Source organism: Meriones unguiculatus, chromosome 15 (genome assembly GCF_030254825.1).
Source record: "Meriones unguiculatus strain TT.TT164.6M chromosome 15, Bangor_MerUng_6.1, whole genome shotgun sequence".
In the NCBI taxonomy this organism is placed as follows: domain Eukaryota; kingdom Metazoa; phylum Chordata; class Mammalia; order Rodentia; family Muridae; genus Meriones; species Meriones unguiculatus.
The window spans coordinates 6,780,479-6,793,392 of record NC_083362.1 but is presented as its reverse complement, the minus strand read 5'-3'; the positions used below and the strand labels follow the sequence as shown (position 1 = coordinate 6,793,392).

Here is a 12,914-nt window from a genome sequence, read left to right as displayed (position 1 = left end):
GCTATATATCTTGCCTGACATGTCCATTGTCCTGAGTATAATTTCAGCATTAAAAAAAAAAAAAAAAAAAAAAAAGCACATAAGTAGATGTAGCTCAGTGATAAAGCCTCAGCCTGGAATCCCCAGTGAGAAGCTTGGGAGTGTAGTTCAGTAGTCCAGTGTTTACCTAGAATCCCCCAGTGAGGGGCTGGGGTGTGGCTCAGTGGTAGAGCCCCTGCCTAGAATCCCCCAATGAGGGGCTGGGGTGTGGCTCAGTGGTAGAGCACCTGCCTAGAATCCCCCAATGAGGGGCTGGGGTGTGGCTCAGTGGTAGAGCCCCTGCCTAGAATCCCCCAGTGAGGGGCTGGGGTGTGGCTCAGTGGTAGAGCCCCTGCCTGGAATCCCCCAGTGAGGGCTGGGGTGTGGCTCAGTGGTAGAGCACCTGCCTAGACTCCCCCAGTGAGGGGCTGGGGTGTGGCTCAGTGGTAGAGCCCCTGCCTAGAATTCCCCAGTGAGGGGCTGGGGTGTGGCTCAGTGATAGAGCACCTGCCTAGAATCCCCCAGTGAGGGTTTGGTGTGTGGTTCAGTGGTAGAGCCCTGCCTAGAATCCCCCAGCGAAGGGCTGGGGGCCTGGCTTGGCAGTGGCATACTTGATGGAAATCCTCTAGCGATGGGCTGGTAGCATGGCTTAGCAGTTGAACATATGCCTGCGTGTTTGAGGCTGTGGGTGCAACCCCCAGTATCACAAACACAGAAATGAGCGCCATCCTCCGCTACTCAGCTTTTCATAACCACTTGGACTCTAAAAAAACGTAGGATGGAACCTCTCAGGATCCCTGGGCACACGGTGACTTCCGCCTGGAACTTCTGCAAGAGTCTACACTGACCACTAGTGTGGACCCAACCATCCCAGAGCCCAGTTCCATTCTGGAAGGGGTTGATTAGAGGATACAGCCATGACCACAGCAAACCTGTCCTCACTGGAGGGGGACATGCTCTGACAGGCCACCTGGATCTCACTAACAGTGCCATGGAGGTCGGCCAGGTCACCGCTCAGGGCTCGTTGGTTCACTGCACATAAGAAAAGGAGCAAACACTTGTGTGGCCTGCACTCCCCAGCTCAGGGCAGCATGCCCCTGCCTCCCCCAGCCACACACCCAGCCTACCTTTGGCGGCCAGGGGCACAGTGGGCAGATCCTGAGCAAAGCCCAGAAGCTCAGGGAAGTGCTGGCTCAGTGATTTGGCAAGGATGTGCAGAAAGGTGGACTTCCCATCCACTGTCTTGGTGGAGTTTAGCTGCAAGGGATGCGCAGCGTGTGTGCTCCTTAGAGCCCCCAGCAGACTTCTGGTCACATGACCCCAGAATGCTCAGCCTCTCACTCTTTCCAGCTTCCCTCCCCACTCTACTTTTCTGGATCCTTCCCCTTGGATCCAGGCTGGGGATGCAACTCTCCATGCTCCTACTGATCCACATCTGGGCCCTGTGCAGCCAGCTGCTGCCCCCACCCCGGGGAAGAACTTTGTGAGCATGACGTTTTCTTCTCCCCTGTTAGAACACTTTTTGTTTTACGAGCCAGGGTCTGATTTCGCCCATGCTAGAACTCCTGATCCTCCTGCCTCCACCTTCCAAACGCTGGGACTGCAGGTGTATGCCACCACACTTGGCTTTGCTGCCGTGACTTGATTTAGGCTTGGCTTCCAAGTCTGGCAGCTAGGGCAAGTGACTGCGGGGCTCTCACCTCGGTCAGGAAGTTGATCTTGAAGCCGGTGGTCTTGTTGGTCTTAGGCTGTCCATCGTTGAGATAGTTGCCCATGGCCAACACAAACTGTGGGAAGAAAAGTTGGGGCAATCGGGTCCAGACGCTCATCCCAACCTATCCCCACGGCCAGGAGCCGCAGGAGACAGGAGAGCAGATTAACCAAGCAGGGGTGAGCGGCTCCCTGACCTCCAGGATCTTGGCGAGCTTCCGGCTGTTTTTGAGCTCCAGGGACGCCTGTCGCAGGCACTCTAGGCTGCCTCGTATCTCCTCGGTCTTTTCCTGTAGGGTGGCCTGGAAGTGTAGACTGCGCAGGCGGGTCTTGTATTCGGGAACCGACAGCATCTGCAGCAAAGTCAGGGGCCAGGATTCACCCATCCCCCGCCAGGACCTTCTGCCCAGCTTTGGGGAGGAAGTCCTCTGACTGCTGAGCTGGGTATCCCTTAGCACGACCCTAAAGGGAAGTCCTCATCCGGCATGTCCTGGCTCCGGGTGGGAACAGGCCAACAAAGTTGCTAAACTGGCATTCAGAGGCCAGAGGCAGTCCTCAAGAAACAGAAGCCAACTTCTGACTGTGGAGGTAGAGAGGCAAAGGGGCCTTTAGCCACGGCGGGGGAGCTCCGGGGCCGGCCTTGGCACCTGCAGGACGAACTGGTCCGGCTCACTGAGGCGGCCCGGAGCCTCGCGGAAAGCCTGGTAGCGCTGCTCCTCGTCGGCGTCCGGAGCGAAGAGCAGCAGCTGCGCCAGATGCGCGGGCTCCAGGCGCCGGGGCTCCATGCTCATGAGCACCTGTCGCAGCTCGCCAGGGGTCAGCTTCAGGTGCGCTAGGAGGATGGCTGCAGGTGGGGCAGCAGGGTGAGACCGCCGCGCCGGGAAGAGGGCGGAGCCCAGAGTAGGGGTGCGGCTACGGGGCGGAGCGTAGTGAGGACACGGGAGGAGGGGCCTGAGGGAAGCGCCTAGCCTAGAAGGGCGTGGCATGAGACTAAGGATCTTGGGGACTGTCAGGTGAGGGGCGGGACCCCCCAAAACAGGTATCTGGAAGATGGGTGGGACTTGTGAGCGGGGCAAGGAAGTAGAGAGGGACGAAGTGATGGTAGGCAGGGCCAAAGCCAAGGAATCCATCGTGGTGGGTGTGGCCAATAGAGGGTGCAAAGGCACTGAGTCCAGGTAAGGGGATACTGCTTCCCAGAGAACCGGCCTTCATTTAATTTTGATCCCCCCACCCCTTTGCCGGTCTCAGCTTCTGCGGCCCTGAGGGCAGGGTCCCTAAGGCTTCTCACAGGTATTGTAGGCCTTCTTGTGGGACAAGATCTCCACCACTTCCTTCTTCCTGAAGGGCTCCGGGCCTGGCACTGGCTCTGGAAGGGAAACTATACAGTTTAATGGGGAACGGGAAGCTAGACTAGGGCTGCTGTGGCAGGGCCAAGGGAGAGGTGTGGTCACAACCAGTGGTCAAGGACCCTCTTCCGGGCCTGCGTCACCTGAACTACATCAGATCCAGGCACCCAAACTCCTCTCATTCCTCAGCCTTTCATTTGTGGACCCCAGGGGCCAGCCTAAGGCCTTTAGCACGGGGTTGTCCGATCCCACACTGCTGTCTCCTCACAGGCCCTCTTCCCTGCACCCTCCAGACTGAACAATGAAACACAACAACTTTCTGAGTTTATGCTGCAAACAGACTGTTTGGAGTCACACTGGACCGATACAAGGAGATACTCAGAAAGGACGAGGGGGAGCGGGAGTCTGAAAAGGCTACTCATAAATGCCTTCTGCCCGCCTTCTCCTGGCTTTGGGACTTTGTGCAAACTACCTGCCCTCTCTGGGTTTCCTCATTAAGAAGTGGAAGTGGTTCTAGGACCTAGTTTGCAGGACTGTCAGAGGATTCACACATGCAGTAGGGCTTGAACGTTGGAGACAAAACAGCATGAATTGGGGGCCGGAAGCCAGAGGATGCCCAGAAGGCAACAGGCAGTGAGGCTTGTCCACATGGCCCAGGGCCGTCGGGACACTCACTTGATGGTTTCTGGGTGCCGAAGTGGAGCTCCAGATCCAGGTATTTCACCATGTCGCTCAGCTTATCATAGTCAGAGTCCTCCCCAAGCTGCAAGGGATCATGGGAAAAGTTCAGAGCAAGAAGAACCCAGGCAGCTAGCCTGCCTTTGTCCTCCAAGGTCCATTCTGGAGTGTCCAGGAAGCACTAAATATAAGATGGATGTGTGATGCATGCCTTTAACCCTAGAACTCAGGAGGCCGTGGTTCCTGTGAGTTCCAGGGCGGCCTAGTCTACACAATGAGACCTTGTCTCAAAAAAAAAAAAAAAAAAAAGAGTAAGAAAAGAAGAAAGAAAGAAAGACAAGACAAGAAAGAGAGAGAGGCTATAAACAGGGCTGGAGAGATGGCTCAGCACTTAAGAATACTTGCTGCTCTTGCAGAAGACCTGAGTTTGGTTCCCAGCACCCACATCAGACAGCTCACAACTGTGAGCTGGTAACTCCAGCTCCAGGGTAGCTGACGCCCTCATCTGGCCTCCAAGGGCCCCTGCACTCATGTGCACACATCCACATGCGCACATATACTTTTTATTAAAAGAAAGAAATGTTGCATAATCCACATTATAAGCTGAGAAACCTTCCTGTCAGTAAGGCAGCCATTCTTGGCACTCCATCCATGAGGAAGGAGGCTGGAATGGGAGAAGCAGCCAGTGACAATCAAGAGGGCTGGAGACCTGACGGGTCTTCCTGTTTTAAAGTCTCCTTTTGTGGATGTCCGGCATATGTGCACATGCATGCCAGCGTGTACATGTGTGCATGAAGCTCGTGGTAGACGTCAGGGGTCTTTATCCTACTCCGACACTTTTTGAAACATGGGTGCTAGGGACTTGAACTCAGTTCCTCATGCAAGCACAAGTGCTCTGTCCTGGTAAGCTATCTCTTCAGGTCCATCTACTTTTTTTTTTTTTTTGGAGATCATCTCTTCAGCAAACCGGGAGCTCTACCAGTTGGCTAAGTTAGCTGACCAGTGAGCTTCAGGGATCTGTCAGTCTCCTCAGCACTGGGGCTGCAGATGGGTTGAGCTGGGTGCAGTGGCTCATTCCTCTAATCCCAGCACTTCGGTGGGAGGGGGACGTTGAGGCATGAGAATTACCACGAGTTAAAAAAAAAAGAAAGAACCTAAGACCACTAGTCCAGCCTCAGAGGGATGGGTTTGGCAGGAGGATAGGGTGGTATTTCCAGAGCCACCCACTGTGTTTCTGACTTGGGGACACCTGTCTTTGGGAAGGCTGTTACTTCTCTGCTTGGGGTGAGATGAACCCCGGAACATCCCATTGATGTTAGAGGAGGCCAGGAACTGGGGAGATGGCTCGGCAGCTAAAGGTCTTTCACTTGTTTGAGGACCTGGGCTGAATCCCTGGGATTTATGTGATGGAAAGAGAACTGGCTCCTACATGATACTCTTTTGACCTCCATACCCATGCCTCCCGCACTAATTTAGTAAATGTAATTAAAAAAAAAAAAAGCCTAAAGAAGAGGAGGAGGGGGAAAAGAGGAAGAGAAGGAGCGGTCGGTCAGGAAATCGGAGCATGCCTTCAGTGTTACCGTCCACACCACTCACCCACTCTTCTCCGGGTCACCTACCTGACCCCAGATGGTGCCTTCTGAGTTCTCCACCTGCTCCCAGCGCAGTCGCTTGACGCTCATGTGGCTGGTCTCGCTGCGGCGGTGGCCCATGCCCCGGGACAGCATGGGGGGCGCACAGGGCACAGGCGGGGGCAGGGGCGGTGGGGGCGGGGGCGGGACTGGCTGGTTAATCTGGGTGAGGGGTTTGGTCAGCGACGGAGGGGGACCGCGGGGGCCATCGGCGGAGCGGGAGCTGGGTTTGGGGTCGTGGAAAGGCAGGGGCGGCGGCGGCGGGGGACTGAGCGGGGGCGGGGGGATGTGGTCGGAGATGGAGGAGTAGGTCAGAGAGCTGCCCTCCTCGCTGCTGCTGACACAATCGCTAGCGCTGCTCCTCTCGTTGGTCACAAAGCTGCCCTGGTCGTCGTGGAAGCTCATCTGGAGAGAACAAGGAGTGGGAAGTGAGGCTGCAGCCCTGCAGACAGGAGCGGGCGCATGGGGGCTGAAACGGGCCAGCAGGGGGCTAGGGGCCCGGAAAGGCAGTCTGGTACCTTCGCCTGACGGTGTGAATGGGCTAGCCTGAGGTGCGTGGAGGACAGATTGGGACAAAGAAGGGGCTGGTCTGAGACACAGTAAGCGTATAGGGATAACATTAGGGAGAAGATCGGGTAGCCTAGGGAGGGGTCCAGAAGTGATTGGTGGGTTTGGCCCGAGGCTGTGCCTGGGTATTCTAAGATGGGAAATGGGGTAAACTGAGACAAAATATGTACAATAGCAAGGGTGGGAATCACGTGGGACAGCTCCAGACATGGAACAGGGTAGCCGGAGACAGGCTCCAGCAAAGACTGGGGCAGGAACGAAGCAGTTTGGGGCAGAGTGTAGCGAAACACGCCTCCTGCAGGCTCTGAGGGACCCCGCAGGCTCTACAGCCCTCCGCCACTCAACTGGCCACACCCACTCGCAGGCCCACCTCCTCATAGTCATTCTCGGGCGTCAGGAAGTCGTCCACGATGGTGACCCGCGGGCCCAGCTGCTCGCTCAGCACGTCCAGGAAGCGATCAGTGTCCCGGCTCCGCACAGGCCGGGAAAAGGCGAAGAGCTTCCTGCGACTGGGCGGCCGGATGGGGTCTGGGCTTGGGGGGCTGTCGGGGTGGATGGATCCCAGGCCTGGCTGTGGGGAGGGCGCCCTGCTGCTGTCCAGGCTGGCGTAGGGGTGGGACTCCGAGCTGCTGGGGGAGGCCAGGCCCCCAGAGCACAGAGGATCGTAGCAGGGGGATGGCAGGAGCTGCTCACTGGGCCAGGAGACTCCAGACAGCGTCCGGGGCCCTTGATTGGTGGTGGAAGGAGAGGAAGCCGGTCAACCAGTGAGCAGCGTGGGGTGGGGCAGGGGTCAGCTGTCTGTCCCAGGATGTGCTTTCTATCTACTGCCTCCAGGCTCCTCCCCCCCCCCCTCAAGGTAACTAGAGACCACAGCAGGTGGAGAAGACTCCGGTTCATGCCGTACCCCTGCTCCTCTGGGTACCTATTTCAAAGGTCCTACCGGAACCCACGAAGGATCTTCCCACAGGCTTCAGGCAAGGACCACCCCTGTCCAGCAAGCCTCAGACCACAGGAGGCTCACAGGGCCTGCGAGGACCTGCCCACCCCCGGGGCTTTGCCTATCCAGGCCAGCACTCTATCTGTCAGTGAGTTCTATCTCTCTCTCTATCTCCTTTTTTAAGGTTTTGAGGCGGGGTCTTGATAAGTTGCCCAGGCTGGCCCTACCCTCACTCTGCAGCCCAGGCAGGCCTAGAACTATGATCGTCCTGCCTCGGCTTCCTGAGTAGCTGAGACGCAGGACTGCGCCATAGGCAGAGCGGGTCTTGCCGAGACTGCAGGGAAGCTAGTTTCCCAGCTACAGCCTGCACACAGCAGCGCATGCGCTTTACAGCCTGTCCAAGAGCCACATGCCAACGTGACGACTTGTTTGGAGGACACTTCGCTTTTCCAGCTGGGGTGAAGGCCACAGAGGACAAGTGAGGGGCTGGGACGCGCCCTCACCTTGACGGCCCGTGGCACACCCTACGGCTCAGCCGCACACCCTCTAGGGGTGTGCCTGGGAGGAGGGACTGAAGCCGGTACCCCGGCAGGCCCAGAGGCTGGCTGAGGCCGTACCTGCTGTGCCTACGAGGCTGGGGACTGGTGGAGAGGCTCGGGATTTGGATACCGTCCCCATCTTTCCTTTGAAGCTGCTGTTCAGTCGAGACTCAAGTTCCGCATAGACGGCCGACATCTGGGGAGCAATGAAGAGTCAGCCTTCTCCCACTGCTTCCCTGCCGTCTCCATAGGACCTCAGGGACGATGCATTGCCGGCTTGCCCCAGCCTGAAACGGCCCACGCACTGGCCACGCAGCCCATGCTCATTGGTTACATCTGGTAGGCAGAGAGGTCTCACCATTTTGGGGTTGGGGGTCTCCGGGAGGGATGTGCCATCACCAGCCTGACGCTCCCCTGGCATCAGAGGTAGGGGCATCTCAGGGCAGTCAGCGGGACCTGCCAGGAAGGTGCCATGGAAACCTCGTTATTATATCTGAACTCTATGGCTCCATCCGGATCTGCCCGGCCCCCACTCAGCCTCACTAGCCCCGATTTCCTCAATGAGATGATTAGTCTAGGCTGTCAGCCCAGTGGGTTCTGGAATCAGCTCAGTCACATTTCTGGGTGGGTCTGTGAATGTACGGCCTGGAGGGATTAACTGGGAAAAGAAGAGTCATCTACTCCAGGGTGGGCAGGGCCTTCCTGAAGCAGCTCAGATATAAAGAGATGATTGGAAGACAGTGTTTTGCCCGTCTGCCTTTCCTCCTTGCGGGCCAGCGCATCTGTTCTATTGCTGCTGTGGCTGCTGCATCCATCAGAACCTGGATTCTTCAGGCTCCCAATGTAGACCGGATCAGCGGCTCTTTGGAATCCTCCGGGCCTTCAGCGCTGAATGGGGACTGCTGACGCCGACTGCTCAGGGACTGAGCAGCTAGTGGGCATCCAGCCTCTCCAGCATGAGATGGCCATGGTTGGACTGCTCATCCCTGATCGCAAAAGCCAATCTAAGAAACCCCCTTGGGGCTTGGCACTCACTCTATGAGCTCTGTCCCTCTAGAGAACCCTGGCTAGCACATTCATCATGTCACTAAGTCCATTTTACAGAAGAGGGAGCAGCCCCAGCCTTTCCACGTGTGGCCTTACCACAGCTGAGGCTGGCTTCTAGGCCCTGGGAGCGCAGGCTGTGACGGCACATGGAAGAAGCCCTAAGGGAACTCCGTGGTTGTGGCTCCGGTGTGGGCTCTGGCGTGGACTCTGGCTCCAGGTCCAGTGAGGATTCAGGTTCTGTGGTGGGGCAGGCAAGGTTTGACATGAGGCCCTTGTCAGCTTCCACAGGCAAGGGAAGCGAGGAAAGAAATCATAACCAATATGTTCCGCCAGGCCCTGGGGCCTTCCTGCCTTGTCCCCAGGGTAACAGTACAGTTTTCTAAAGTAGTGGTGAAGATGAAATCCATCTTCAAACCATGCTTGCAAGAGCCCTACCACTGAGCCACACCGCAGCCCCTCACTGGGGGATTCTAGGCGGCTGTTCTACCACAGAGCCACACCCAGCCCAGCACTGGGAGATTCTAGGAAGCTACTCTACCACTTAAATTCATTGTACCCCCAGCCCCTTAGGGTAATGCTCAAGTAGAAGTCCTGGGACCAGACACCAGGTACCCAGAGCAAGATAAGCAGCTGAAGGCTAGAAAACACAGTGGAGGCTCATGCCGTCCCCAACAGGGCTCATCTTAGGATAGCACGCATCTAGGTCCCCAACATCTTGTGCTTTTTCCAGGCTGCCGACTGACACCCAGAAGAACTGAGCTGAAAAGTTTCTGGGCACATGAGCTTGAGCCTTCATGCTAAAAGTCCTCAGCCATCCGCAGTCCTCCGAGCTGTAGGGAGTAGGCACACTAAAAGCATGAAGGGTCAGCCATGGCAGATGTGCAGGGACTGCCAGAGCGGCGGAGAGTGTCTGTGGTGGGTAAGGCCACAGGGCACTATGCTCAGCAGTCTTTACATGGTTCTGGGGATTCGAACTTGGGTGGGCCCTCACACTTGCACAGCAAGCACTGAAATTGCTAAGTCTTCAGCAACAAGTGCAGGTCTTTAGGCACACGGGGGACATAGCGTAGGTGGCAGCGGAACAAATGAGCTTGTGTTTGTCCCAGCAGACCCCCACATGCGCGCTGGCGCACTGGAGCCCACCAGTCAGGATGATCTGGCTGACCACGGGGCCGTGGTCCAGGTGCCAGGTCCTGATGAATACGGTGAGCAGGACGCACACAAATCAAAACTGTTTGCACTTGTCTACGAGTGTATGAATGCCTGTGTATGTGGGTGTACATATGGAGGTCGGAGGTTGATCTTAGGTCACCCCTCTCCTTATATATTGAGGCAAGGTCTCTCACCTGAGCCTGGGTTTGTCTTCCATTTTGCCAACCTAGCTAGTCAGTTTGTTTCAGGGGTCCCCTGTCACCCACCCACCAAGTCCCAGTCTTTCAGGTGGGCTGGCATTCACCTGGGGGCTGGGAATCTGGACTCTAGTCCTCCTGCTTGCTCAATGAATGCTTTATCTACAGAGCCATCCCCAGCCCCTTGTTCTAAGACAAGGTCTCACTATGGGGATACATGGTGAGTCTCAGGCCAGCCCCAAACTTTGGATCTTCCTGCCCCGGCCTCCCCAAGTGCTGAGGTTACAGGCCTGAGCCACCATGCCTGGCTGTGAATCTTCAGAACAAGAACAGGGCTATAGCTCAGTGGGAGAACACTCGCTTAGCAGGAGCAGGGCCCTGGGCTCCATCCCGTCGATGTAAAAAGAAAACCAGGCAGGGCTGGCACATGCCAATAATCCCAGCACTTGGGAGATGGAGGCAGGAAGATCAGGAGCTCAAGGCTAGCCTGGGCTACACCTGAGTTTGAGGTCAGCTTGGTGGTGTGAGAGCCTGTTTAAGAGAGGAGAGAGGGCAAAGAGAGGAATCGGAAAGGACAAACAAATGAGCAGTTGTTCTGTGTTTACCGGATGAAGGATGAACTGCGCAGGCCCAGTCCTCCCAGCCGAGCCCGAGTGTGTGGAGTGGGTATTTACCAGGCACCTGACATATGGCGTGTGTACGTGAGGGACAGGCCTAGAGTGGCCGCCAGTGGGTGCTGAGAACAGGCGTGTGCTAGCTCACCTGGGACCGCTCACCTGTCATGGCGGTGTAGCCCAGGAAGCGCGCGATCTTCTCCTGACAGAGCTCCTGCTCCTCGTAGGTCAACAGCTGGTACAGGAACTGCCAGAGCACCTGCTTGGCAGGTGTGTCCAGAACAGGATAGACGTCAACGATGAGGGTGTCGATGTTCCTGCGGGTGCAGGACGGGGGAGCTTATCACGGGACGAGGTGGTGGTTCCCGGCCCCCAGGATTCAGCTCACGCCTTCACACACACACACACACACACACACACACACACAGCCTTGAAAGAGCAGAGAGGACAGGAAAGCAGTCTCAGAGACAGTCTGCTCTGATTCAGATCCCTGACTGGACTGGGGGTGTTAGCTCCTTGGCAGGGCACTTAACTAGCACACCAGAGGCTCTGGGTTCAATTCCCAGCACCCACAAAAAAAGGTAATAATCAGGTTACAGTTTTGCCACTTAACCAGCTAAGCGACCTTTCTCAAGCTACTTAACTCTTCCTTCCTTCCTTCCTTCCTTCCTTCCTTCCTTCCTACCTTTGACTGTAAAACTGGGAATAAAAAAATAACATCTACTGGGCTGGGAAGATATCACAGTTGGCCAAATGCTTCTCATCCAGGCGTGAAGAATTGGATTCACATCCCCAGAACCCATGTAAAAAGCCTGGCACATCTCTAATCCAAGCCCGTCCCGTCCTGGACGACGGGAGCTGACACAGAAGAATCTCCAGCAGCCCCGGCCCAGCTGGCCTGACATCTGCAGTCACAAAGAGACCCTGTCTCAAACAAGGTGGGAAGGCGAGGGCTCACACCCAAAGCTTGACCCCTGACCTCCACACACATCCATTCACACGCAAATGAATAAATACAGCAAGTACAGAATAGTGCTGTGTGTGACCTGTTTACGATCTGGTGTGATGGCTCAGCAGATAAAGGAGTTTGCTCTGGTGTTCACTGTGCCATGCGTATCTCCCGCATGCAACAAGTGAGTGTGTTTTAAAGAAAGAGCAGGGACGGAGATGACGGAGCATCTCCCTTTACCTGGGGGCATGTATTTGCAGGTGTGCTCAGGCCCCCAAACCACTGAACGGTACAATTCAATGAATGGGTTGCGGCCAGAGAGATAGATGGCTCAGAGATGAAGAACGTTTTGGCTCCTCTCGGTTCCCAGCACCTGTAACTCCAGTTCCGGGAGCTCTGCCACCCTCTTCTGGCCTCCATCGGTACTGCACACATGCGGTGTACTGGCATGCAGGCAGAATGCCCCTACACAGTTGTTGTTTTTTTTTTTTTAATTAAAAATAAATAAATGACTGACTTACACAGCATGTGGATTATATGGTAACAAGGCCCTTTAAACCAAAGTGAATGGATGGGAGGAGGGCAGGCCGCAGCCCATGACAGCAGTGGCGATGTTTTTTTTTTTTTGTTTTGCGTTTTAAAAATCCTAAGGCACCAACTGCAAACAGGTGAGGGCTCTTGATGTGCCATCAGCGCCCTGCCTGCTCAGTTCACAGAAACATCCGCATTTGCCCAAAGTGTCAGAGTCCAGATTTAGCTGGGCATGGCGGCAATGGCCCTTAACCTTCACGCTGAGGAGGCAGAGGCAGGCTGATCTGAGTTAGCAAGACCGGGCCTCAGCAGTAAATGAAGGAATAAATGTGCGAGCTGGGCTTTGCTCTAGGGCCCCTCAGTCGCTCCTCCCTTGACGCTAGTGACTGCCTTCCGGGAGCCTCTCCATCTGAGGAGGCCCCTGCAGGGTGGCTCGCCGGCGTTACGGTGGAAGCTGGGCAGAGCGCGCACAGGTTGGGTCCCTAGCACCGTTCCCTGGGTACCTGTGCTGGAAGAAGCGCTCCAGAGCGCGGCAGACCCCGTAGCGCTCCTGAGGAGTGAGGAGGTGGTCCAGCTGCTGGCTGAAGGTCCTCCCCTGGACTCGGATACTGGAAGGCAGGATGTCCGCCACCCATTGCAGCGAGGTGAGAGCCGACGAGCGGGTCGGGGAATCCAAGGAATCTGAATCTGCGGGGACAACGGGCGCGGGGAGGCACGGGTGACCCGGAGAGGCCAGAGTGTGCAGTCTCCCAGACAGCCGGGGTCAGCAGCCTTCTGACCCGGGCGTGCACGCCAGTCAACAGCACCGAACGCCGCGCGCTGCGCTCGATAGCCCCCCCTGGCGGCGCCCCTGGGAAGCGCCCAAAACAGTTCTGGGGACTCGGCCTTGACAGTCTCACCGCTGGCGAAAGGGACGGGTCCTTCCTCTACCACCAGCGTGGGCATTGCACCACTGCCCTGCAACATGGACACCACCTTGTCGTGGGAGCAGTTCCTGC

The 12,914-nt window shown here is 56.5% G+C and overlaps 1 protein-coding gene and 1 long non-coding RNA gene across 5 annotated transcripts in view; one reads left to right on the top strand and one right to left on the bottom strand.

The window, feature by feature from the left end:
• Grid2ip (Grid2 interacting protein) overlaps positions 1-12,914 on the bottom strand; it is a 44,723-nt gene that overhangs the window by 8,961 nt on the left and 22,848 nt on the right. For all 3 annotated transcript variants that reach the window (XM_060368084.1, XM_060368083.1, XM_060368082.1), the window contains 15 exons: positions 12,816-12,910; positions 12,420-12,603; positions 10,599-10,753; positions 8,570-8,710; positions 7,785-7,882; positions 7,505-7,622; positions 6,321-6,676; positions 5,372-5,788; positions 3,750-3,837; positions 3,017-3,094; positions 2,376-2,572; positions 1,926-2,081; positions 1,719-1,805; positions 1,146-1,275; positions 932-1,050 (listed from right to left, as the gene is read on the bottom strand). In XM_060368084.1, the coding sequence (XP_060224067.1) occupies positions 932-1,050; positions 1,146-1,275; positions 1,719-1,805; positions 1,926-2,081; positions 2,376-2,572; positions 3,017-3,094; positions 3,750-3,837; positions 5,372-5,788; positions 6,321-6,676; positions 7,505-7,622; positions 7,785-7,882; positions 8,570-8,710; positions 10,599-10,753; positions 12,420-12,603; positions 12,816-12,910 (2,419 nt within the window). The remainder of the gene's footprint in view (positions 1-931; positions 1,051-1,145; positions 1,276-1,718; positions 1,806-1,925; positions 2,082-2,375; positions 2,573-3,016; positions 3,095-3,749; positions 3,838-5,371; positions 5,789-6,320; positions 6,677-7,504; positions 7,623-7,784; positions 7,883-8,569; positions 8,711-10,598; positions 10,754-12,419; positions 12,604-12,815; positions 12,911-12,914) is intronic.
• On the top strand, positions 6,672-11,738 carry LOC132648032 (uncharacterized). 2 transcript variants are annotated; one of them, XR_009586392.1, is made up of 4 exons: positions 6,672-7,035; positions 7,579-9,392; positions 9,583-9,678; positions 11,205-11,738. It is a non-coding gene; the product is annotated as an uncharacterized LOC132648032 (long non-coding RNA). The 2 variants fall into 2 exon arrangements; XR_009586391.1 differs by lacking the exon at positions 6,672-7,035 and adding an exon at positions 7,042-7,365.